The sequence below is a fragment of the Hippoglossus stenolepis genome, chromosome 17, assembly GCF_022539355.2.
Source record: "Hippoglossus stenolepis isolate QCI-W04-F060 chromosome 17, HSTE1.2, whole genome shotgun sequence".
NCBI classification, from domain to species: Eukaryota; Metazoa; Chordata; class Actinopteri; order Pleuronectiformes; family Pleuronectidae; genus Hippoglossus; species Hippoglossus stenolepis.
In genome coordinates, this window is record NC_061499.1 from 16,289,820 (window position 1) to 16,316,629 (window position 26,810).

At 42.7% G+C, this 26,810-nt stretch overlaps 2 protein-coding genes and 1 long non-coding RNA gene across 10 annotated transcripts in view; 2 read left to right on the forward strand and 1 right to left on the reverse strand.

Annotated features, from left to right (window-relative positions):
- Window positions 1-19,669, forward strand: part of LOC118124382 (growth factor receptor-bound protein 10) — a 45,148-nt gene extending 25,479 nt beyond the window's left edge. For 3 of the 5 annotated variants that reach the window (XM_035182087.2, XM_035182088.2, XM_035182089.2), the window contains 12 exons: window positions 3,358-3,514; window positions 6,026-6,141; window positions 7,666-7,740; window positions 8,111-8,248; window positions 8,736-8,846; window positions 9,949-10,047; window positions 10,218-10,295; window positions 11,662-11,778; window positions 12,610-12,676; window positions 13,114-13,201; window positions 13,632-13,725; window positions 14,689-19,669. In XM_035182087.2, coding sequence (XP_035037978.1) covers window positions 3,358-3,514; window positions 6,026-6,141; window positions 7,666-7,740; window positions 8,111-8,248; window positions 8,736-8,846; window positions 9,949-10,047; window positions 10,218-10,295; window positions 11,662-11,778; window positions 12,610-12,676; window positions 13,114-13,201; window positions 13,632-13,725; window positions 14,689-14,835 — 1,287 coding nt within the window. In that variant the 3' untranslated portion in view covers window positions 14,836-19,669. Of the gene's footprint in view, window positions 1-1,867; window positions 1,977-2,016; window positions 3,187-3,357; window positions 3,515-6,025; window positions 6,142-7,665; window positions 7,741-8,110; window positions 8,249-8,735; window positions 8,847-9,948; window positions 10,048-10,217; window positions 10,296-11,661; window positions 11,779-12,609; window positions 12,677-13,113; window positions 13,202-13,631; window positions 13,726-14,688 lie in introns of those variants that run through there. The other 2 variants (XM_035182091.2, XM_035182090.2) reach the window with 2 other exon arrangements.
- A 471-nt stretch (window positions 19,670-20,140) lies between these two features.
- On the forward strand, window positions 20,141-21,877 carry LOC118124990. The gene is made up of 3 exons (XR_007034965.1): window positions 20,141-20,349; window positions 20,769-20,820; window positions 20,894-21,877. It is a non-coding gene; the product is annotated as an uncharacterized LOC118124990 (long non-coding RNA).
- Window positions 21,878-22,499: 622 nt separating this feature from the next.
- Window positions 22,500-26,810, reverse strand: part of LOC118124395 (triple functional domain protein) — a 79,993-nt gene continuing 75,682 nt past the window's right edge. For all 4 annotated transcript variants that reach the window (XM_035182116.2, XM_035182114.2, XM_047344040.1 and 1 more), the window contains 2 exons: window positions 25,917-26,055; window positions 22,500-25,138 (listed from right to left, as the gene is read on the reverse strand). In XM_035182116.2, the coding sequence (XP_035038007.1) occupies window positions 24,581-25,138; window positions 25,917-26,055 (697 nt within the window). In that variant the 3' untranslated portion in view covers window positions 22,500-24,580. The remainder of the gene's footprint in view (window positions 25,139-25,916; window positions 26,056-26,810) is intronic.

A 26,810-nucleotide genomic window follows, 5' to 3' on the forward strand; every position in this document is an offset into this window, starting at 1 on the left:
GTGTGTATAGTGTGTATATGTGTGTGTGTGCTTGTGTGTGTTTGTGTGTGTATATATATATATATATATACAAACACACACACACAAACAAACATGTATATGTGCAGGTGTCTGTCCATGACCCTTCAATCCAATATGCTACAACTCTAAGCCCCTTTTGTGTGTGTGTGTGTGTGTGTGTGTGTGTGTGTGTGTGTGTGTGTGTGTGTGTGTGTGTGTGGGGACTGTACTTTTCCACCACTCACCCTCCTCTGGTAGAGAGAAAGAGAGGGAAGTAGGGGAGGGGTAGAAATACACCGAGGTGTGTTCAATTTCATCACGCAAAGGGATGTATAACTTTTTAGGGTCCAGAAACAGTTGTTGAAAAGTTAAAGAATAAGTACATGAACACATGGTAATGTAAACAGAAAAAAAGAAAGAAAATAATTCTCCTGGCTCCATATGTCGCACAATGTGAGCTAGGTATCTCTTGCTGTATAGCCACCCTTTCTTTCACATGTGCTCATCACATACCAGAACATGCATTATACGCATAAACACACAAACAAACAAGTAAACACACTCAATAAGAGCCGGTGCTCCCCAGATGGCTGCAAAAGTGCCGCCTGAGACTGCAGGAAAAATTCGAACAGTATTGTCAAAAGAAAAAAAACTGCTGGAGCTGATTGTCAGAGTTTACATTTTGTCTTCCTCTTTTGAGTGTGTGTGTGTGTGTGTGTGGCTCACAGTTCTCATGCACATTGTATTAGGGGCCAGCTGGGTTGGCCTGCACGCTACACATGAGCCTGATTATGACTCAGTATTGCATTACTGACATTCCTCCATAGCTCTCCCTCTTTTCTCTTTCTCCATTCCTCTCCCCCCTCCCTCCTCTTCCTTTATCTCTCTCTCTCTCTCTCTCTCTCTCTCTCTCTCTCTCTCTCTCTACCTCTCCCGAGGCTGGGCAGATTTGCTGAGCAACCACCTCCCCCCTATCCCTACCTTCCTCCCTCCCTCCCTACCCCTCCCTTGACCCCCTCAGCAAAGCCCAAACGCCCGACACGTGATCCACACAGCTCCAGATCAAATCACCGCACCATTTTCTCTCTTTCTTTCTTTTTTTTTGTTGCGAAGACTTTCAACTGCCTCCTTTTTGGGAACCTCGAAGCCATCAGTGTGCGTTACACATGTTGCTCTGGTCCTAACACTCTCTCATAGTATTTCACATACAGCTGAGGAGGAGGAGAAAGAGGAAGAGGAGGAGGATAAGCGGGAGGGAGAGGGTAGAAATTGAAACCGTCAAGCGGCTCAAAGAAAATGTCAGTGGATGCATAAGAATAAGGTGTGTGTGTGTGCGCTTGCATGTATGTGTGTGTTCAGTGATTGGCTTTGTAGTTTGAGCTCGTTCTTTCTATCCGTGTGTGTGTGTGGGCGTGTTTTAGGGAGAGGGACTGTTACTTTTTCTGTGGCACCGTTAGTACAAGAAATTTGACCTTGCAATTTTTTTTGGAGGGATGAGGGGATTTGAACGCAACCTGGAAGATAAAGAGTGCAAAGTACGTGACAGGTAGGAGCTCACCGTTTTCAAAAATCCCACACTGGGTTAATCCAGTGTGAGGAGGAGAAGGAGGGGAGGTGGGGGAGGAGCGGCGGCGGCTCACCACTCCTCGCAGCTCAACCTTTATGCTGCCCGGCAAAAGGAAGAAGGGGCAGCGCTGTCTCTCTTTTTCGCTCTGTCTGTCTGTCTCTCCCTCAGTCTGTCTCTCTTTCGCTCTCGTCCTTCCTCTGTCACTTCCTCCCTCCTCCCCCCTCTCTTGCATTCTCCTTGCCGATCTGTCCCTCCCTCTCTCTCTCCCTCTCTTCCTGACTTCCTTCCCTCCCTCCCCTCCCTCTCTCTCCCTCTCTCCCTCGCTCTGTCTCACTGTGTCACTGGAGAGCGTCTCAGTGTGAAAATGCCATCCTGCTCTCCAGACTGTTGCCTCTTTCAGGCTGTGGAGGTAAGAGGCTGTGTGTGTGTTTCTTTTCTTGATATCTGTGTGTGTGTGTAGATGTGTGTGTGGTTACCAGTTTGCAACGTTGAGGACCTTTGCATTTTCCTTCTGTGATGTTTATGAAACTTTTCTCAAACAAAGCTCATGCGCCATGAATTTACTTTTTTTTGTCACGGGGGCGTGTTGGAAGAGGAGAGGGAGTCTTCTGGCTTTGCAGGGGTAGCGAGCAATGTGACGTTGTTTCTTGTTGCATTCAGAGTCCCTCTGTCTTCGGGTCGCCCGCTGGTGCTTCTGGTGTTTTGTGCCATGTCCTAGGCCACTAATGTTGTTGATGTGTTTTGCGTGTTTCCGATTATCGGTGCCATTGTTCAACTTAATTTTCCTTATGTCCATCCTTCCGGGCCCTAGCCAAACACTAGCTTCGTGTCTCGTTTCATTTTTGGTGGTTTAGTGTAAAGTGCGGGGCAGCAGAATCCCCGCTGTGGACAGAAGATGTTAAGTACATGGCTGTGTGAGAGCACACAGAAAAACATACATGCACATACAATGTCTCTCTATATATGGAATAGAAGCGCAGTCGTCCATGTGGTTAGCGGCCACTTTCCGGTGTTCGTTTTCTCATATTTATTTGTGTGGTTGTGTATTATGCTCCATGTGAGAGCGAGCTCACTATGGTGTTTGTGAATCTGCTCTTACAGTGGTGTGAAGCAGCTGGTCTGTGGTTATCTGTGCAGCAACACACTGTGAAAAGGCAAAATTGTTCCCGTCTTAAATGTTGCTTTGGGCACTTGGCTGAAAATGGTTCAAAATGGCGCAACAATGGAAGTTGCTCCGTCTTTGAACTGCACCCGTCGCCTGTTCCCAGTGGTGATATTTTTAGTGACAAAACGCAACATGTGTAAATCCACTGTGTTATTTCGATGTCCAAGTGTGAATGTGTGGTTTCTACTTTCCTCAACGTGATTATGCCTGCATGTGACAAAAAAAAACGTGTCATTGTGGGTTGTCCGCAAGCAGGTTTACATGCGTATTCGTGGATGTGCGTGTGAGTAAGTTTGGTTGCACTGTGGACAAAAGGCTAGAGCTGAGAGTGCCGCAGTCGACCTATCCTGGACGTCAGCCTTACTTTTTTTTAAGCACTTCCCCATGTTGGATGACAGAGCAAAGTAAAGAGGAGTTTTTAAGTGTGGACTTGACAAAGCACCTGGTGATGGAGGTAAATGTAACTCTAGATCTGCTCCATTCTTCATTTTCTCTACCCATTCGAATTCCCGAAAGCAACTCGGGACCTGTCACGCCTTCTCATTGTTGCAAGGCTTTTTTTCTTTCAAAAGATTACCTTTGCAGCTTTATCTTCATATTGCCAACATTATGACTGTGTTTTTAGATAATTAAGGTGTGGAGCGAGGATGGGGCCGGAAAAGTCGTGGAGATCCCAGCAGACATGACGGCCAGAGACGTCTGCCAGCTCCTGGTCTACAAGAGCCACTGTCTGGACGACAACGCCTGGACGCTGGTGGAGCACCACCCCATCCTCGGCCTCGGTAACGATGCCTGTGTGTGTGTTTGCGTGTGTACATGCGTCCAGGTGTGCTGTGATGATGTTGGGAAAAGGTTAGGCATCAGGGTAACTTCAAGTCACGCTGAATCGGTCACAATATCACTCTTATTTTCCTGAAGAACATAAGTACGTCTTTCTGTAGCAAACATGATTTCATGCCACAAACATTTGATGCATACCATGAAAATATGTCTTGATTGTTTATATCTGCCTTGTGGAAGTGGAAGCTAAAAGATTGTAACTAAAAGGAAATTAGTTACATCCCAGTATGTTAGGCTGAATATTTAGGATTATCTTTAGGAGTGTTTTTCTGCAGGTGTGTTTCAGTCTTGTATGTGTGTGTGTCTGTGTCTATACCCCTTTTGTGCGTCTCTGCATGGGTGGGGATACTCTCTTGTGTGTACCCTCAGTGTGTATGTTCACTTGAGCATGGCACAAGTGCTTTTATGTTTTCTATACTGCTCGGGGAGGGAGGTGTGCTGGTCATAGGATTAATTATTTTCCATGTTCTGCTCACATGCCTGTTTCCTTCTGAATAACTCACTTTGGAAGGAAGGAAGAAAAAAAAAAAGTATTGTGCTTCGCTTCTTTACTTTTGCCGTGCCTCTGATTGACGCTCTATTTTTCTCCGGGTCTTTATTCTCTGTGAGGCTTTCCTACAGCTGAGTTGTATTTTTAGAGTCAAAGGATCACTTTGTGTTTTGCTGCTTGATCTGCGTTTCTGGAAAAAAGTGCATTGGAGAGATGGAATGTGAGGTGAGGAGAGGGAGGGAGGGAAAAGAGAGGGAGTGCGAGAGAGCGATAGAGAAAGAGAGGAGAGAAGGAAGGAGGGAGAGGGGTAGCAGAGAGGTCTGGACTAAAGCGTCATACCAGAGCAGCAAGGAACCAATGGTGGCTCTCCGTCGGACGAGCCCCTAGTCTTCCTAGCCAATCAATCTCTCCTTAACTCTCCACAGGAAATTCCCCTGATTGCAGCCAGCATGCGCGCACACACGCACACAAACACGTGCACACATGCACACACACAGCCTAGACACTTTCACCACTAAATACAGAGAGAGTACTTTTAGTTTAAGTCAAAACTTTCTCCAAAATGTGTGTATGGGTGTGCTTTGCCTCAGAATAGCAACACTACGTGAGTTCATTTGGAAGGGCGAATTAGTGCTAAATCCTGCTTGCTATCATTTTGTGTGTGTGTCTGCAGAACTGGAACATCCTGTCATAATCAATTTCTAATCGGCCTCACTGAGATTATATGCCCTCAATTTCAAGAAAGAGTAGAACACACACACACACACATGCACGCTCACACAGACACACAGAAAGTGAGCGGGCCTCTGTGGTGCACAGTAAGCAGGTTAGGTCTGTGTGAGCTCTTAATGTGTGGTTGTGTGTTTGTCTGTGGCTTGTACTTTGCTTATGGCTTCGCTGCTCTAAGCAATCAGCCCTAATACATGACATCATCTTCCTGCAATGAGCCCCCCTCCCCTCGCCATCTCATACCACGTCTCCTCTCCACCATCAGCCCCCACCCCCACCACCCCCGCCTGATTCACAGTGCTCCTTCTTCTTTTCACAGCCCCTCCTCATTTAACCTGCTACTCTCTCTCGTCTCCTAGTAACAACCGATTTTTCTTGCTGTGTCATAGTTTAACCACTGGTGTTGTGGTAAATAAAGAAGTCGGTGAGACTCCACCCTCAAGTTACTGATTGTAACTTTTACTGATTGTAAAAGACAACTACAATAATCATCTTATATCTATTTTCAATAAAGCATTTGGTTATCCTTAATTTCAATCATTATGCATTTAAGGCATGTACTGCTAACTGTGACTCTGTGATATACTAAGAAAAGGCAGCAAACTCTATATTTACTTGTCACAAGATTTAAAGCACAAATAATTTCCCAGTTGTACCCATTTCCACTCATAATACAGATTTATATCTTCAGTTTAAACAGATTTTCATTGCAATTTCATGTTTTGACACAACAAAAAGCTGTTGTTCTCTCCTTCCAGAGGACACTGTTCAAAACAGTTTATAGTAGACAAGGTCCCATTGTGACGAGGACATTTCAGAATGAAGAGAAAGGAAATGCAAAATAATCGTGACCTCAAAACTTAGGTACGTACCTTATCATGACCTCAAAACTAAAGTAGGTACCTAATCGTGACCTCAAAACCGTGACCTTGAAACTGAGGTACATAACTAACAATGACCTAAAAACTAAGGTACGTACTGTAACTAGCGTTGACATTAAAACTAAGCTACCTAACCGTGACCTCAAAGCTAAGGTAACTTAGGTGTGTACCGAACCGTAACTTCATAACTCGGGTATGTACTGAACCGGGATCTCAAAACTGAGGTACCGTGACTTTTGTGTATCGTTACACCTTATATATATATATGCATGTACACTTACTCTATCCCTGAGGGCAGCTCAAAGGCGACAGAGCTGAGGTGACTAACTGTCTGTGTGTGTGTCGTCATACAGAAAGGTGTCTGGAAGACCATGAGCTGGTGGTTCAGGTTCAAGCCTCCATGAGCAGCGACAGTAAATTCCTCTTCAGGAAGAACTATGCCAAATATGAATTCTTCAGGAACCCCCTGGTGAGTCTCTCACATCCCTCAAATGACCTTTCAGTGACTTCATCAGTTTGACACACACACACACACACACACACACACACACACACACACACACACACACACACACACACAGCCTTGATTTTTTTAATTGGAGCTACTGATGGTGCTCTACATAAAGTTGATGCTGATGAAAATGTCTTAAATAAAGTGCCACTTAAAGGTAGGGTAGGTCATTTATTTCTGAAAAACTTTTTATCACATTTGTTGAAATTCTCTCACTGCTCCGATTGCCATCAATAAAGAAAGTTAGAGTCTTCAGCTGGAGAGACATACACCGCTGAAGAAGAGATGATAGTCCGCAGTTTTTTTTAAAGTGTAGCCTGTTGTTGCTAGATTTTCCTGGATTACCAAACCTAGTTTACCTAGCTAATGAAAAATCTCTCATATCACCCAGGAGGGTACATGAACATGATCCCCAAATATCACAGCAATTCTGCCATTGAAACTTTTCACTCTAAACCACAAATGTTGACGTCTAGTTTAAAAGTAGGAGATCCCCAGAGTCAAGATCCAGCCTCTTGGGACCATGAATGTCCGCACGGAACTTGACAGCTGTCGGTCCAATAGCTGTCGTGATGAGCGACACACATTGCCAACTGAACACTGCTAGTGAGCTCAATGTTTCTCTTCTCTTGAATCAAGCTCCATACGGTAAATTTGTAATACACAGATCAATTCAATAGCAAATACATTTTGTATCCCTCATCAAGACTCATTGCTAGTCATATTATGTAAGAGCCCACATCAGTCTAACTTTGTACACAAAGCTCTCTTTGTGCCATCTCACAATATGTTTGGGTCTTCTCTGGTCACAGTTCCTATCTTCCATCTGCAGATGTACGAGCTGTGGCTCAGTCTATTTTTACACTCAGTCTGACTCTTTCTGGGTGCGATGGTGAGCTACAATATAAAATCCAAAGCTGTTCATCGTTTTTAAGGACACAGACCTGCCTCTGAGAGCCAGCGTCAGAGGCAGCCAGATTGCGTGGCATCTTCTGCTGATGTGGACTCAGCGTGGGGCTCTGCTGTTATGTGCTGGCCGCGTATACAGGGACATTATTGCTGTGGTGATTTAGGTGTGTGTCAGAGCCAGCAGGTGACCTCAGCTCTGTGGTAATGAGTACAGTAAAACACCAGAGTGCTGGCCGCGGCCTGTCAATCACGCTAAGAGTAGCGCTGCTGGCTGAAGGGGATTACATCAGTGGGTGAGATCATACTGCATCCACTCCCAGGCTGGAGTGCCCTCACTCTCTCTCCCCCACCACTTTGCTGCTGAGTCCTCATGTGCTCGTGTGCTCATCAAATACACACACACACACACACACAAACACACACATATACACAGACAGAGAGAAGGAGACATATATTCTGTATAGAGACACACTTCCCCACTCTGCATATGCAAGTGTTCTTTAGTTTCCCCTCTCTCTCTCACTCTCTTCTCTCTCGCTCACTGTCGGACTCTCTGTGTGCTTTTCCATCCAGAACTTTTTTCCAGAGCAGATGGTGGCTTGGTGTCAGGAGTCCGATGGCTCCATCCCTCAGTCACAGCTCTTACAGGTGAGGCAATGACTAAGTGAAAAGACACACACTGTACATCTCTAACAGACTTGATTCATTACCTAACCCCTAAGTCTGGTAATCCAAAAATGTACACACGCACACACACACACACACACACACATTCTTCTACTTCTCTCTTAGTGAGGACACCCATTGGCATAATGTATTCACTAGCCCTAACCTTAATCATCAGAACTAAATGCCTAATCTGGACGTACCTCATTATTCTACTGAGATATCTGGACATTATTGTTTTTAAAACCATGATTTAAAGATGGTAATGGCATGAACAACACAAACATTTGATTTAAATTCACTCCACCTGCAGCCATGTTCTCAACACATGCCGTTGTGTGTTTTTTTCCAGAACTTTCTGAACTCCAGCAGCTGTCCAGAGATCCAGGGCTATCTGCACTTAAAGGAGCCTGGACGCAAGTCCTGGAAGAAGCTCTACATGTTCCTGCGACGCTCGGGTCTCTACTATTCTACTAAAGGAACATCCAAGGTGATGAATTACTGCTGCACTGATTCTGAACCTGGTGCAACACTGGACTCACACATATGCGTTGCATCAATGCTTGACAGTGGGCGTTCCCGATGAGTTCAACTTTCGTGAACTTAAATCCCCAATATTCGCTTCCTATTCGCATATGTGGGGCGATGCCCTCATACTTGGGACACACAACATAGCCAAGCTCGCTATCAATACAGAGCTAAAGATAAGTACACTTAGAAATAAAATCCACAACCAGATGAACACACACCAACTGACTCTGCCTCCGCTTGAATTAGTGATTTAATTGGCTGCTCTTAAGTGTTTGAACACAATTTGATTGGCTCCTGCTCTGCTCAACTTCTGCCATACGCAGCATGAGCAACTCAGCGCGGAACCACAACGTGTTTGTGTAAAAGAACAGTCTGTGATCAATTCCTTCATGTTGTTGCTGCTAACCTCGGCCTCCTCCCTCCCACATCTATCTCTAACTGAACAGGAGCCCCGGCATCTGCAGCTGCTGTCAGACCTGGAAGACAGTAACATCTTCACCATCATCACAGGCAGAAAACTTCACAATGCCCCCACAGACTACCAGTTCTGCATCAAGGTAACACACACACACTGCAACCTAAGTAAAGCTGATTGTGCAATAATGACACGACCTGTGAATTCCCAAATCCATCCTGGTAGAAGAGGATGAGGGGTTGTTATCTGATATTTAGTAAAAATGGTAAAACCACCCAGTGGGGTTCAAACACACACTCAGCACAGTGTGTCACACTCCAGGAGTTATCTATGGTGTGTCACCTGCTGATCTGGGATAAGCCCAGTGGGATAAGCTGGGATGGTACAGGGAATCGCCTCTATTTCTCACACACACACACACACACACACACACACACACGATTTTACCTTGCTACTGGGGGTGGCTGGATTGTTGCTATGGCGACATTAATTAATTTATCAGTAGGGGTTGCTTTTAAGGAGGTGTGTGTTTTAATGGCCTTGTTACTGACGGAGGAGCAGGGAGAAAGTGTGAGCCGTGATGTTGGACTTGAATAGTCTTTGCTAGTTGGGGTGATATTCAGATTGTAACCATATGTCATTCAGTAACCTTGTACTGTCATAGGCATCATCTGAGTATCATCCAGAACTGTGAGCTGACTTTATTGTCACAACACTTCTTGGAGCATCATTGAATTGATGGCTGATTGGTTGGTTGTAATCATATTAAAGCAGTTACTGTCAACCACCTAACCATAACCTTTAAAAGAGGAGATGTGTAACTTTTTAATATTGAATGTATCTGCACTTCCCTTGGCCCTTAACAATACACATGCCAAGTGTGAAGTCGATAAGATGAACGGTTCTTGAGATATGTGATTCACATACAGACAGATTTCTGGAATTACTAGATAGGTTCCATAATTATTTATTTTGGCCACAGTGGCTTTTATTTGACAGAGATCATAAATAAAACTTCATTGGTGTTTTTTTGTTGTTGCTTGCCATCCTCTGTGTTTTATCTATGATGCATTTGATTGCATTTAATGTTGTATCCATTATCAACACAGATGACAAATCTGCGATCCAAGAGATAACAGTGTGGCTTAGTAAAACTAAAATGCCAAAGAAACACAACAGAGAGCTCACATGTCACATGAGTGTCTGTGTCATTATTGTAACGTCCCTCTGTGTGTGTTTGACAGCCCAGCAAAGGGAGGAGTGACTGTAAGGAGTTGAAGATGCTGTGTGCAGAGGAGGAGCAGAGCAGGACCTGCTGGATGACGGCCTTCAGACTCCTCAAAGTACTTTCTTTACTTGTACTACTCCACAGGTCACACACACTGAAAAACGCTGCCAGTTGGCATCCGACCTAGCATTTACTTAATAAATTCACTTTTCCTGAAGTGTCAGCATGAATGAATTTGTCAGCACTTGGAAGCGTGAGTTAATGTCGTCTCTCCTGCCTCCACAGTACGGGTTGGTTCTGTATCAGAGCTACAACATCCCCCAGCAGAGGAAGTCCAACCTACTGCCTTTCTCTGCGCCTGTGGTGAGGATCCACTCTCTGACATCACTCTCTTACACTCTAATGCCTCCACTCTGCCAAGACCAATCCACATTGATCCATTAATCAGCTGATGGTGAAACCAGCTCAACAGAGATCATTTTTTGCATTTTGCAGAAGAAGGATTTGTTATAAACTGAAGTGAACTTCTTTTCAAATGATCACTGCTGCTGTTGACCTTTGTTAATGAGGTGAAAGGTTCTCCAGCAAAAGGTTTATGGTCAAGATTCAGGTCAGGCTGCTCATTTAAACAACAGGAGTCTGTAACAAAAAGTACATCCCACACATAACCTCTTATCCCAGAGTTCTTTACGAAGGTGAACATTTACATAATGCTCAGACATACGTTAGGCACAGGAAGGAATGCACATGCAACAGAAACCCACATATTTGTATGCTGTTTTACACTAAGACTAATCACCCCACACCATGAGGTGTGGGTAAAAGTCTCATAAGCTCCTTTGGAAATAAAACAGTTTGTACTTTTTAAACATTAGACTTTTGGAGGGAGTTTTGTTTAAGCACTTACGGTCATATAAGGGTACCCTACTGTGGGACATTATGGTAAACACTCACAAATACTCATACATGAAATAACTTATTTTATTATCAATTAATTGACTTTGACATCTATAAAGAGGATGTCTTTGGATGTCTTGTTTTCTCCAACCAGCAGCACAACACAAAGGATTCACAATGAAATATTGCATTTCAAAATCTTACACTAAATTCAATTACTATAACTTTCAGATTATAAAGACAAATCTTGATCAGCTTTCAGCATTCTCATAGACCCAGATTCTGTTCAAACAATCATAAGTAAATCAATTTATTTAAATACAATTTTAAAAATAAATGGTGGGTATTTGCTTTTGTGTAAAACGATATGGGACTCATAAGGAGTAAAAAAGTCATGGTTATCATGTGCAATTCAGCCAACATCACTGCCAACATCTAACTTGAAACAGGCCAAATTTAAGGGTCCAGATTTTTTATGTTTAGGAAAATTGATCAACTTTGTGGCCCGGTGATTGTTTGGATTTGGTTGACTTTATTTCCAGCCAGAGAGGGAGGGGTTTGAGTAATTAATGAAAAATAAACCTGGAATCATTTGAGCAGGAGACACAGAGGAAGCAGGAAGGAACTGTTCTTTTCCTCAGAGCGACATTCTGTGGATTGACTGAAGTGGGTCTGTGTGCAGACAGGATTTGTCATGCCCCAGTGAGTGTGTCTGGCTTGTTTGACCTCTGACCCTTGTCTACCCCCCCTTCACCCAACTACTTGTGTACCCCCTCCCCCTTCTCCCCACCCTCACCCTACCCTCCCGCCCCTGCCACGTCTCCCCTCACAGCGGAGCGTGTCTGAGAACTCCTTGGTCGCCATGGACTTCTCTGGACGGACCGGCCGCGTCATCGACAACCCTCTCGAGGCCCAGAGTGCCGCCCTGGAGGAGGGACAGACCTGGAGGGTAAGGAGGAGGGGGGTGAAGCTTGGCCTATGGGATGGATGAACATGGATTTTGATGGTTTAATGCTCCAAATGTGTCATGATGAACCAAAGATATTAATGACTTTTCATATAAATAAGTTTTGGTGAAGGAGCCTCACTACCTTACCTCCACCAAGGAGGTTATGTTTTTACCCCTGTCTCTTTGTTTGTTTGGAAGATTACACAGTATGGCTTTCCACGAAACCGAAAAGATGCGTTATGGGTCAGGGAAGACCACATTAAATTCTGGCATAGATACGATCAGGGGGTGGATCCAGGATTATTTTCACACTTTCTTTAACCTTGCAAGATAAGGCAACTGATATCTATGAGTGAGTGAAATCTGATGCGGGTTGATAGCATTTAAGGGGTCTGTTGGGCCTTGGCTGAGGTGGGCGCTCTACTTTTACCAGATTTTGTGTCCTAAATTAAAAACAACAACAAAATGGAGGGTTTTGACTACATTAGGCTTTACCAACATATTTGATCCCTGGTTTTTTCACTTTTGTCTTTAAATGTAAAATTTCATGGAAACAGTCTGCATGAGCTGTCTACCATTTTGAACTCATTTATCTTTCCCCTCCAGCCCTTTTCTTCGTAGACTTAAGTGAGCAGCAGCTCCACTTATCTGTCGCTGAGATCACAGCTCACAGAGCGAGAGCAGAACACAGCTGCTCCCTTTATATTCTCTTTGTGGATTTACCATGCGCTGCAATAAAATATATGAACCTAGAGATACATAAAAGTTAAGCTATTGTCAGGGATTCTGCTTTTACATGATGTTATTTAAAATTTCAATTCTTCCCCACAGAAACGGAGCCAGCGTATGAATGTCCTGGGAAGTCCCAGCCCCCTGCACCCTTCCTCCCTGAGCACAGGTACTGTCACTTCTACCGCTTTACACCTAAATTAGCAGGCATACCGCAGGTTATATAAACACTGATAAACCCTAACCTGAATTTGCCCCGTTCTTCTTGTTCGCTGCAAAAATGCACCAAAAACTGAGCCTGTTGCCAAATTAGCGCATTCAATTGGGTTTAACATTACAATCACTGCTGATTGAAGTCGGAGCCGATTAAAACCGGTCTCTACTGCAGAGTCACTTGATCCAGGAGTGAATGCTGATTGTATCCATTCCCATTGCAGATAAAAAAACAGATGTTTGTGGTTGTAGGTGGGTTTTTTGACCAGTGGAAAAGAGGCTTTCACAACAACACACTGATTTTACAAACCCAGCAACACCACAATGACCAGTAAACTCTATGAGGCTGGTTGATGCACTGGTTCTGACTTTGGTGTTTGTCTGTGTGTTCAGTGATCCACAGGACACAGGTATGGTTTCATGGTCGCATCATGAGAGAGGAGGCCCACCGAATGATCATACAACAAGGCCAAGTAGACGGGTAAGAGAACAGCAATGTTGGGTGGGAAAAGGTTAAAAGGCTGATTCATGTTCATGTGAAATTGAACTGAAAGCTTCTGTAAATGTTCGAAAGTGAAGATTATTTTTATATATATATATATATATGAATAAAAAAGCAAAAAAATTGAGATTGAACAGCTGCTGAGCAAAAAAAGCTTACTTCTGTCAAATATGAGTCTAAATTCGTCTTTTTGATGTCTCAGCAGCACATTTTACCTCCACCCTGCGGATTAAGATAAGGTTCTGTTAGAGTCACACTTGTGCTGCAGCGTATCATCAGTCATTTTAAATTCCATAGTCACTGAAATAGATTTGAGCAGTGTCATGTACAGCATTTCTTACTTTCATCAGCATACCTTTCTCCCAACACTTGAAACATCTCTCACTCATGTTGTGTGTGTGTGTCTCAGGTTGTTCCTGTTACGGGACAGTCAGAGTAATCCCAAAGCATTCGTGCTCACCTTGTGCCACCACCAGAAGATCAAGCACTTCCAGATCCTACCGGTCAGTCACATGACACACTGCTGCAGGAAATGTTTCACACTCGCTGGTAAAATCCACTGGAGTGAGGCCCAGAGGCAGATCACAGCACTATAGTCTCCTTTTTTTAAATAGGACATTCAAATCAGATGATGTTGGATTTCATGATCTACAGCGATGAGCTTTAAAAGCTGGATCTCAAAGGTTTTCACGCAGAGCTTTTTTAAGATATTGAAATTCGGTTTTCCTTCCTCCCCAACATATCATTTATTTTGTGAAATACAGAAATCCACATGAGTTATTTTTTAAATAAAGCCGTGGAGATACTTTTGGTTTAATTTAGAGACATTGTGTGATATCTGCTTGATATGAGATTTCTAATACTGTGACGACAAACTGCATCGGTGCAACAACTGCATATGAACACTGGAAAATGGTTATGAAAATGTCAATAATAAGTCATAAAAGAATAGACCCATTCTAGCATGTGTGTCTACAGCCAGGCTAGCAGCTCTATGAGAATATACAGTATGTAGTGTATTTAGGCAGAGCATTGATAACAAATGTTTATCATGGCCGGCTTCTATCGATAGCATGCAAACATGTTCACGATAGTGCTAAAATGTTGTTAGTTTTATAGTTATTTATAATGCCAGATGAAAACTTAAATTATTCCTCGGTGGTTAATGGGTATCTGAACAATATTTCACTGCAATACATCTAATAGTATTTCAGTCAGAACCAATGTGGTGGACTGACCAACAGGTCTTCATCCACATACCTAGAGCCACACTAGTAGATTAGCATTAGCATTGACAGTTCATTACACGACAATAGGCTGTTGATGTGGATTTTACATCTTTCCATTTGCTGCCACCTTTTAATGTCACATGTTCTTTGAGTAGCTCTTAGTGATAAACATATATGTGTTTTATTGTAACTTGATGGCTAATTGTCCCCTCTCCTTCTTTTGGCTGTGGTCTGAAGTGTGAGGAGGACGGTCAGGTGTTCTTCAGCCTCGACGACAGCGCCACCAAGTTCACCGATCTGATCCACCTGGTGGAGTTCTACCAGCTCAACAGAGGAGTGCTGCCCTGCAAGCTCAAACACCCCTGCACCACTGTGGCCTTGTGACACTCCAGCCCCTCCCCCCTCACACACACACCTCCACCCTTTTTTTGCACACCTATCTTCCCTAGACCCTGCCCCCCCAAACATCTGCCCCTCCCTCACCAACGCAATGAGGTCGAGGAGACAAAGAAAAGTTAATGTCAAGTTTTGGGGATGTGAACAACTCAGCAGAAGCCGCTGGTTCAGGTTTGATGTCCCCAATGTGCCGTGCTTTTCTCTGCCTTGTCACTGTTTGGATGTTTGAATGGGAACCGTTCGGACGGTCCAAGTGTCGCAGATTGTGGACCCGGCAGTCGCCCAACTCCTGCGATTTTATCGCAGAGACTTGTTTGTTTATGTCAATACAATGTTGACCATTGAGAGAGACCATTCATTGTGAAAACACAGGACCGCTATGATCTGTTCAGCTACGGGTCTCTCAGATGGATCCCTCCTTTTAAAGTCCCCCAGCCTTCCACCCCCATCCTCCAGGCCTGATAAGCTGTGGTTCCTGCCCACCCTCGCCCCCCTCACTACCGAGGCAGGCAGGAAACGCCACCCTCGGACTTCCTCATCAATCATCAGGGATGGACAGGAACCTCTCTGGGTCTTATCAAACTTGATCCAAGAGTTTTCTCAACCTGTGCAGTCCAGTCTGGATAAGCTGACCCCCCGCCCCTCACCCACAACCCGAGCAGCCTTGACGCAGCGTCTCTGCTGTGTCTTACCCCAAGATCCCAAAAAACCCTGGTGCAACCCCCGATCCCCGCCTCCACACAAGCTCAGACAAAAAGTCGGAGGAGAAAAGAGAAGTGGCTGAAGGCTAGATAAGCAGAGCAGTGGCGAGGGTTTGCTGAAAGGGCAGAGGAATGTTTATCAGGGAGGCTGTAACAAGCCTCTCTTGTAGAGTTGATTACTTGATGTCATTTTAATGCTGTTTAATTACTGTTGATTCAATGCAGAACTAGTTTTGCACTCCTGGGCGGACAGACGACAGCTGTTCTCTCTAGCTAAATGAAGCTGGCTGCTCTCCATTCGTCGTCCTCCTCTTCCTCCTCCACCCCGCCCTTCTGAATAGCATGCATGTAAATTTCCACCGGCTCAGATTGGATTACAGTGGCGTGGGAGCAAAGAGAGTCGTGGCTGATTATGCAGTGCCTTTCAGAAAGGTTTGGGAACATCTTGGACCTACGTGTGTCTTATACCGACATGACTACACCACGGCTGCACCGTTACAAGACAGTGAGGAGGAGGAGGAAGACTGTTCAATAGACTCCTGAAAAGTGTGTTCACCCTCCAGCTTCTACCATTTCAGTCAGTTTTTAAATCGAAGGGTTAAATCTGTTGTTGAATTTGTCTTTGAATGTCATTTTCTTTTCCTAAGTCTGTTCTGATCTCACTGCTTGCACATTTTAATTCTCCTAATTTGACAATGATGAGTTGGAGCTGGCGGATTCTGACCACTGGTCCCTCACTCCAGAGTAGACAAATCAACAAAAGCACTCCCATGACTTTTTTGTGTGCTTGAATTGAACAAATGACTTGAAATGTGAACTCGGACGACTGGGTGTCCAGACAGGGTCGAATGAGCTTCACTCGCCTTAAGTGAAAATCGTGAGCTTTGTGTATGAAATGGAATCTGTATAAAAATGCACATACAGTAACACATTTAAGACTTTAAGATTCAACTACATCGAGAGTGTTTAAGGTTACGTTAAAGAAGAGGTTTCATATTCGTGGAAATGCTCTTTATATGTTTCTTGCCAAGAGTTTAACAAGGGTATGGATACTACTCTAATGTCTGCACGCTAGAGAAGAAGCTACTGTCAGCAGGTGATAAAACCCACCTACCAGTTCCTCACAGGTTAACATGTTGCGTTTAGCTTGTTAAATCTGTTTAAAAGCCTAAGTGTAAAAACAAGAATTTGTGGTTTTACTCAAGGCAATGTAAGCTAACCAGCTGCTGACTGTAGTTTCATACAGTATTTAGTGTACAGAGAGTGGCAATGACCCTATCATCAAACCCCCAACAAGAAAGTATAATTTACACTCATCTCAACGGGCCCCATTTTCCTGTCTGGTGCTGTGTTATTTCTGCAGATATTTGACAAAAGGTGTAACTTAGTTTTCCAGCAGCTGCGTGGTCGTCTGGTGGTGTCAGTGGTTAACGTCGCGTTGTGGTGTCAGTCCCTCTGAGGCAAACAGTTAGGAAGTTTGTCCCTGAACAATCACACAGAGAAATCCTTTATGGAAGAGCAAGTCCTGCACCGTTTTGAGGGATGATTCAATGTGGACAGAAAATAAAGTGGCAACTATTTGGATAATCAGTAATTATGATTTGAAGCAAAATGCCAAAAAAATGCAATTATTCCTCTTGCAAATAGGGATTTGTTGATCATAATGAATATTTGAATATGTTGAGTTCTAGGAAAAAAACTTATTTTATTTATTTATCAACACTAAAGAATTTCTTATTGGCAGCCCTTCCAGCTCTATCTAAAAACAACATGGCCTCTGTCTGGTAGTTTGTGAAAAGCATTCTGGGAGAGGAAGTGATAAAGAGAAACTGTAGGTCTTAAGCTAAAAAAGTTGGTCCTCTGCTGAACAAAAACTTCCATCTTAAAGCCAACATGTAGAGGATTTAAAAATGGCGCTGAGTTGAGTTGGTTGAAAGCAGCCTGCAGGCATGAAACATGAACTTCAGCAGAATGGGCTCATTTTTCTAGAAACAAATTATTGCGCTGTCAGAATAACCAGTTTCACATGCTACATCAACATAAGAGATCCATACATAGTGGCTTCAACAGATCATCTGAGGAGTATAAAACAAAAAAACAGTTTCTAACATCCTGTTGTCTGTTTCTGGCCTCTCCTGCTGTTGTGTTAGCAGCAGAATAAAAAGCTGTAGACATGTGACATAACACCTACTTAGCCTCCTCCTCCACCCCTCCTGCTTTCACCTGCAACTGCCCTCCATCCTGTGCCAGATCCACAGTGAACAGGGTTAGCACGAGGCCGTCAGACTCCCTGCCAGGCGAACTAAACTCTCTAAGTACTGTCATTGACACGCAAGCCACTGCCACACGAGTCCACCAATCGCGTGACCTGACCAGAATCACTAGCGCTGCGCATCGCCAATCCGGCCTTTTGTAGTCAGCCAGGGCAGACTCTCTCCAGGGATTGGATAATGCTTGAACCCCCCGCCCCCCTGTCCCACCTGTGTCCAGCCTGTAAGCTATGACCCTGTGGTGAATAAGTGCGTGAGTGCGTGCGTGTGTGTGTACGTGTGGAAAGCCAGACTGTTGCATTCACTCATCAGGATTGCTATCTGCTGGTTATCAAACTTGCCTTTTTTAGAGACAGTAAGCGGAAGGTTGCTGATCAGTCGGGTTAAGTCGTGGATTTAGAGGAGACAGGCGGTATCTGGAGGTATCTGGAGGTATCCCAGCATTCCCAGTCCTCAGCTGAGGAGTCTTTCCTGTCTGTCAGAGAGGGATGCAAAGCCACATCGCTATGGGTCAGCTGGGGGGGAAGGGGGGGCAGACTCTGTCCTCTCCTCCCCTCTCCATTTTTAATCACTGTGCTACAATGCAATCCTATACACACGTAAAGTATACAAGTATATGACAATACCAGTGTACAGTATCATTTGTTTTCTAAGTATGTGAAGCTATGGAGAGGACGTAGATCTAACACTGTACCTAGGTCACAGATCACTATGTATGGGGCGTTATGCTTTTGCTCATAACGCCATGTAAAATGAAGAATGATATATTTTGTCCTTTTTTTTCTTCTCCATTATTTGATTGTGTGTATATTGACATTATTGTGTTTTTTTTCTTTGGTTTGCCACAAAATGACCTTTTATATATATATATATATATATATAAAAAAAAGAATATACCACATTATATACAGTATTAAATTAAGCTGTTTTTTTTATTTTAAGAGATCAAACTGGATTTTTGACTTGTGTCAAATTTCTGCACATCAGTTGTCCATATAAGCTGACAGGCTGACAGAGTCTACAACTCTGACAGCATCAAATGATGCCATTTTGTTTTCAGACTACGTCTTTTGAATATCCCCTCTCCGTCTGTCTGATTCCACTCATTTACTTCCAGGACAAAACTCCAGTAAATGATGGCGATCAACACACACACACACACACTAGTGGGTTTTAATCGAGAGCACACACACCAACACCTAACCCATGGGGATATTCTTAGCAGCTTTTGTACAACTTTCATCACAAGAAGTACAATTATACGCAGTAGCTCAAGAGCATTGTGCATTTCAATATGTCCATGTACTCAGATTTTAAGGTGCATAACAAAGTTGTTTTTTGTTTTTTTTTAATTCTTCTTCTTAACTAAGCCTATTCTTGCAGCAGGTGCCTCTTGTTTCTGAATAGTAACAAGTCCTTAGTTTCCGTCCATCCACTCACTGTGTTCTTTTACAGTCAGCTGTGAATGTGAAACATAATCCTACTGGAACTAAATCCTTGTGTCAGGTCAACGTCACATCCAGGTCCCATCGACACAGGTGACTCACAGTGGAGGTGGAAGTGAAACTGACTCGGTTATGTTTTATTTTGGGGTTGGAGTCATCATAAGCTGAAGGCAAATAAATATTTCAGGGAAAGAAAAAAAAAGAGCAAGTGAACCGAATCTTTTTTTTTTTTTTGTTTGTTTGTTTTTTTTTCTCAGATCCCCTACTGTGCTTTGCTTCATTCTGTCTGTAACGGCTCCTGGATCTACATTGTATCCTGTTCAGGTATTTTTGTACAAATAAGGGACTGATATATTCTGTGTTTATTGGAAATTAGAATTAAAGACAACATTGCTATAAACCAAAACAGAGCTGGACTGCTGGTGTGTTCTTGTGCCCCTTCCAAACACTCAGAGCTGAGTTTCCTCCTCAGAGGGTCTGGTGTCACTCCTCAGTCGGAGCATCAGACGTGACGTGTGTCTAAGTTACGACACAACACCTGCTGGTATTGGTTGCTAAACCACTGATAATAATGCTGCTGGTACTATTACTACTACTACTACTAATAATAATAATAACAGAGTAAACATAGATCAAAATCAAATTAATTGTGATAATGCTAATAATAATAATGCTGCTGGTACTACTACAACCACGACAACAACTACTACTAATACTAATACTACTACTACTACTAATAATAATAATATAGAGCAAACATAAATAAATATAAAATGAGTTGTTATAATGATAATAATAATGCAAATCAAACGCACCCTTGCTCGGCGGGAGGAGGGAGGAGGAGGGGAGGAGGGGGAGGAGGGAGTGGTGGATTTGAGTCGTCACCGCGGCCTCACACCTGCAGCCTCCGTCCTGATGGTGACCTCCACCTCCTGCCGCCATGTTCCCTCCAGACAAACGACTCAGCGTCGTGTGGTTTACTTTGTTTCGGCTCCTTCTTCCTTCCATCAGCCGCCGCTCGCACTGGGAACACTGGGCGGTGCTAACGTGCTGCTTCGTGCTGTGTTTAGAGTTCACTTCACACAGGTAATATATCAGCTGTTTGTCCTACACTGAACTGTGTCCGTCAGAACACAAACACCATCATGTAGTTTACCTGCTGTCCTACACTGAACTGTGTCCGTCAGAACACAAACACCATCATGTAGTTTACCTGCTGTCCTACACTGAACTGTGTCCGTCAGAACACCAACTCCATGTAGTTTACCTACTGTCCTACACTGAACTGTGTCAGAGACAAAATCACCCAAAGGTTCAAACTTCATTTGCCCATTTCTCCTTCATGTGGTTCTCATTAATGCTGATTAAGACAAACTGGAAAGTGACTGAACTGTGACTGACGAACTCAAGTCCATTCTGTCACAGGATCAACTATCTGGATGTCAAACTGCTGCCACTCTCTCTGTCAACTTCTGTTTGTGATAAAATGTTTTGATTCCACTCAGAAACACCCAGCGTTGGAGGAGGTAGCTTCACGTCAAAGAGGTGAAATGAAAAGTAAGAACAATGAGTATCTGACTGGTTTCCTCTTCTGCATCAGAGAATATTTACTGAGGTTTATTTTATACAGGTCGGTAAGAAAGATTGAAGAGGCTGTGAGGATGAAAAGGAAAATGTTGTGATGGACAAGGCAAGAAGGATGAGGATGAGGATGTCATTATGATTCCACTTAACGGTCATCAGATACAATTTGTAAATATTCCGATAATTTTTGCATCAGTTATCCTCTCGGAGGCCCGAAAATCTTCTCTTAATTCCAGCAAAGAGCCACTGGAGGGCGCTGCAGACCATATTTTTGACTAGAACTTCATGACATTGTTTTGAAGTGACCTTAGTCAAGAAAAGCTAAAACAGGTGCATCTCAAAAGAAATATATAACGAAAAAGTTGATTTTATTTTGTTTCGTAATTTAATTTAAAAAATGGAACTTTAATATATTGCAGATTCATTACAGATAGAGTAAAAATATTTCGAGCCTTTTTTTGTTTTGATGATTACAGCTCATGAAAATCAAAATCCAGTACCTCCACATTTTTGAATATTTCCTTAGATCAATCATAAAAGGGCTGTAGGCAATTTATTTTATTGAGATGTAATGAATCTAAGATGTTACATTTTCACAATATAATTTTTTAAAGATGCACCTGTAAATATTAGTTTCACTGCCACATGTCACACGAGCGGTCAAGTCTTTTATACCAATAACGGAGTTTAAAAGATCTGATGCTACATCGGCCAATATCAATGTTTGACACGAACACTTAACGGAAGCTAACATTTTTATAAGGCTCTTCTTGGACAAGATACAGAACCCCTTATTGCTATCATGACAGAAACAACATAGCAGACAGTAGCAGAGTATGAATGTGTGTAATGTGACTTGTACTGTAAAGCACTATGTACTGGTCAGGACGTTTCACAATTGAAAAATAGGAGCATCGGTGCCCTCTGGTGGACAAAATATGTAGCTCCATTATTGCTTCCTTATCTTTTCTTTAATTATCTGCAGGAATATGAACCAATCGTCAAATAAATGCTTGAATGACATTTTTTTTATATAATAAGTATTGTTTATATGATTCCATGCTATAGAATAGAAGATCAAGATCAGGTCCACTGGAAGTCAAAGATATTTTTAAGACAATATTTCCTAAAGTAAAATCTCAGTTTAAGGATCAAGAAGTTCACATCTCGCAGAGGGGCTTCTCTCACTGCCAGACCATAGATGTAAAGTCTTCGTGTCAATGCATCATAGTTATTATTTTTTAACTCTGTAAAATCATGACTGATATAGACCTTTAATATCCAGTATCAATAATAGGTGTGAACGAGTTCAATCCACAGCTGAAGTGATCACTGAAAATGTCACTTAAAATAAATTGTAGGAAAACCTGAATATATCTTTACAAGTATTTGGTTGCACCACCTGAGATTTTTTACGTGAAGCTAAAAATACTGTTATTTGGTAAATAAGTTTTCAAACCACTTAAATTATGTATTTGAGACTTGTTTAAAGACAATTTCTGGACTCAAAACTATATATATCACGTCTATAAGGAAATTACTTGTTAGAAATACCTTTTAGAAACTTCATTGACCCTACTCTCATAAATATTCAACACAAACAAGGAAATCATAAATAGGACTTGAGGAAACAAAGTGTCAAACAGCATACATGTGTTCATTATGTTTAATTTTCAAATAACTGATGGCAAAATGAGAATATTTACACGAGAAAATATGTATGAACTGTACAAAGAAATATACATGCAAAGATAAAAAACATAAAATCAAATAAACATGTAATTTATGAAACTAGAAACAAACAAATAACAAACATGTAATTCATGAAACTGAAACAAAACAAGACAAACGATGAAATAACAAAAAAAACAACTCTAAACTGAGGTATCCAGTCCAAGTTTCTTTGTTTCTAATTGTCTGTGCACGCCTTTAAAAATAAATAGGAAGGTAACAGAAGACTGTGACTTGTGTTCCTGGTAGAATCCATTTCAATGTGACACATCCTCACACTGGATTAAATTATAGTCTGGAAAAATTGTACCATGGTAATAAACTAATCGCACTAAAATCCATCAGTTAATCACGGTTTTTAGTTTTAGTTTTTTATATTAAGAACAGAAAACGATGGAAGAAATCTTTTAGAAACAAGTATCTGTACATAAAGTTACAAACACCATTTAGGAAATGATGCGTTCAGCTCCTGCTCCGAATCACAAGAGTCGATGTTTCCTTTAGTCCCACGTCCTGTCCTGCTCCTGTAAACAATCGTTTCACATGATCATAGATGACCTCACTCAAGTGACGCGTAATCACATTAAAACATGTTTTGCTAAGTACTATAAAGCTAGAGTAACTTTGGTGTACCAATACTACAGAGGCGTACAGTAGAAAACGTGTTGAATCCATTTTGATTAGCCCATGATGATTTTTAGATGGTGACCTTTTGCCTGGAAGTCGTCACGCTCAAAGACCAAATAACCACAAACTACCAGCAGTGCTTGCAGTACCAAGTACATGCTTTTCTCTAGATTTATTACAGATACAACAGATGTCTTCATAAATAGTTGCATAAAATGTTAAAGCCGCAACATTGCACATGATAATCAAACATAACATACAATGAGTGCATTTACAGTAATTTGTCTTCCTCTGCCTCCACATTCACTCCCCATCTACCCGACGACCACCTCCGACGCTCTCTCACTGTGAATGTGAGTAGAAAGAAGAGGCAGACGTCTATTTACAAGGTAAGGCTTAAACATCTCACATCTGCGCAACACAAGTTTGTTCTAGGAAAAGCAAACGATGATGTCTAGTGTTTCTTCTCAGATTGGACAGTGCAGCATTGTTACTCGCAACATGGTCATCATGGTATCTTAGATTAGGTACGTAATGTAAGCGCAGCCACCAAAGAGCTCTGATCGCACGTATAAATGTCTCAGTAAAGTCAACAAGCTCGCTCACCGTCTACAGAGTCCAAGTAGCACAGCAACTTTCAACTGATGAGCATTTTCTACAATTGATTTTTTTTTTGTTGTTTTTTTTTGGAAACGTAGAGACGGTACTTTTCCTTTCTATACATAGTTTCTATAAGAAAGGGCTGCTCCTAAAATGTCGTTGAGTTACAGTTTAGTGTAAAAGAGCAAAATCGCACCATGTCCGTGTCGCTCTCTCTCAACCGGAGGGAGGACCGTTTGCTCTCAGCGCTATCACTCGCTCTGTTGGCATCACTTTCTCCTGAAAGCTCTGCGGCTGTGCAGTGGTGTCAAGGCTCGATCAACTGGCTCCTCTGATCAGCTTTAACTCTCGCAAAGGAAAATAAATTACCTCCATAAAGTTTATTTTTATTTTTTTTAGATTTTTGTTCACTTTACTACAAAATCAGTTTTGAGTTGAATCCAGCAAGCAGCAGTAGACAAGGGGATACATTAATTTACGTGGGAAGTGAAAACTCTGTTCTCTAGGGCTCTGATTGGCTTGAGACCTCAACAGGTCTCAGATTAATTGAGAAGAGGACAACAGGACTTGAGTAAATCAACATTCTGTGAAACAGGATAAGATCAGCATTCATGGTTTCTCCTTCTTTTACATCGAGACAATCGAGATGCTCAGTTCCAAAGGAATCTGCAGCCCCTGTGGTCTCAGCGTTGGACAACAAACGCAGGTGTGTCTGGTCAAACTGGTGAGGCGCTGTGAGGGAGTGGGTTGACATTTGTGAATCCTTTCTCAGGCCTCACACTCGGGGCTGAAGGCGACTCTGGATGAAGCTCCTGACGCCTCCGATGGGCCGTGCGTCAGTCTGATGTTTCCTCCTGTCTATGAAGGAGATGAGGCGGGAGGTGTCCAGGCAGCTCTCGGCTCTAGCTCGGTCGTCAGCCAGACCAGCCTGCAGCCATGGCTCCTGTAGGCAGAGCCCGGCCGGACACCTCCTGCTGGGGTCGGTCCTCAGAAGCAGGCACACAAAGTCCCGGGCCGCCTGGCTGACACCCTGGAAGTAATCCCTGGGGAAGCTGAAGTCCAGCCGGCAGATGTTCAGGCAGGTCTCCTCTGCACTCTCATCGAGGAAAGGGGAGGCACCGCTCAGCAGCACGTAGGTCACGACGCCCAGGCTCCACAGGTCAGAGGTCAGCGATACTGGCTCCGCAAGGACCAACTCTGGGGAGGCAAACTCAGGACTGCCCAGCAGGGGGTGGATATAGTGGGCACTGTTTAGCTGGACGGCATCACCGAAGTCTATGAGTTTGACCGTTGGCTGGCCGTTGGAGCTGTGAGTCACCAGCAAGTTCTCAGGCTGGAGGAGGAGCAGAGAAAAAGTCAGGTATCTCCATTTAATTGATTACTGGGCTCAATCCATCAGTCAGGTTTCCAGTCTTTTACTATGAGTAAATACACTTATTTTTGCAAGTTTGACCAGTTTATATTTATTGGGGAAAAATACCTTTAAATCGGCCAGATGACTCTTGACAAACCAAACATATTGACATGGAGGATAAATCTAATGAAAGTAGTTCTGTGTTTTGTGATTATTTGCTTTTCAGCCAAGAATTAGACGGGAACATTGATACCACTCTGATATCTGTCTGTTAAATATGAGATGGTTTGATTAGATATGCACAGATCTGGATCAGGGGGAGGATGCTGGATTAATTTTTTTAACTTACTTTTACATTGTGACATTTTAACCTATTTCCCAGGGAATAATCCTGGGATATGAATGAAAGAAATCTGGCATATTAAGGGAACTGAAATCTATGAGTGTATTTAATTTGGTGCAGCTTTATTGAATTTAATGGGACTGTTGGGCCTTGGTGGAGTTATGCGCTCTACTGAATAACATTCTAGTTCAAAAATGAAAGTGAAAATTTGCGGTTTTATTGGGGAACGTGTGTGATTATTATTTTTTGTGTGTTAAGCTAACAGGCTGCTGGCTATAGCTTCATTTGTCAAACAGAAATCATGGTATTGATCTAATTCTCAGCAAGAAGGAAAACAAGTGTATTTAACATAATACGGAATAGTTAATTTAATACAGTCTTGCTGTAGGAGCATGTCATGGTTGAAGTACTTACTTTTACATCCAGGTGTGCTATCCTGCAGTTGTGCAGGTAGTGTAAAGCTTCTAAAACGTCCCGAAGGTAGCAGGATACTTTCTCCTCCGTCAGATTCCCCCAGCTCACTATGTAGTCCAGCAGACGACCTTGGTCAGCCCTGAAACACACACATAGGAAAACATCAAATGAAAGCACAGCAACGTTTCGCAAAACGTACCCACGGTGGCTTGTAAGGTCAAAACACATACAGAGTGAACACATGCTCTGCAGAGTGATGTGCTCGGATAAGTATCAGACTTCATATACCAAGTTTTTAATTTGCTCCTGACAAGAATGTAACAATTTTTCCTTTTATTATGACGTTTTAAATGTCTATGTATTTTAAGTAATAGTTTCTCCACAGGTCACTACTCAGTGTCCAGCTGCCCCATCCCCATTGGTATTTACCATAGCAACCAAGGTTGAGCACAGACCCTTAGATAAAGGACAAGACAGAGTGTCTGTGAATGGTCATAACACTACATTAAAGCACTCAATGTCATGACTTGGATAAATCTTCTCTGAGAAAGACAAACGTTTGAGCAAGCAGACATTATTTGGACAAAGTGACTTCACCTTAGAAACATCAAATGGTTTCTTTGTTACCTCAAAAGAAATAGTAAGACTTGTTAAAGGGTTAGGTGCATAAAGCCCAGTGGACTCTGCTTCTCCATATCGAGTCCATCACTCCCCCTAGCATCCTGGAGGACCTCAAGTGGACTAGTTCCTGTGTCATTTCCCCTGTTTGTATGTTTTTTAGTATTCTTAGTGTGTCCTTTTAGCATCTGTGCTTTCACTCCTGCATGTGCTTTGTTCTATCGAGTTAATGAGCTACACATGTAAAATTAAATTCTTCCTCTAGATCTTTTTCTC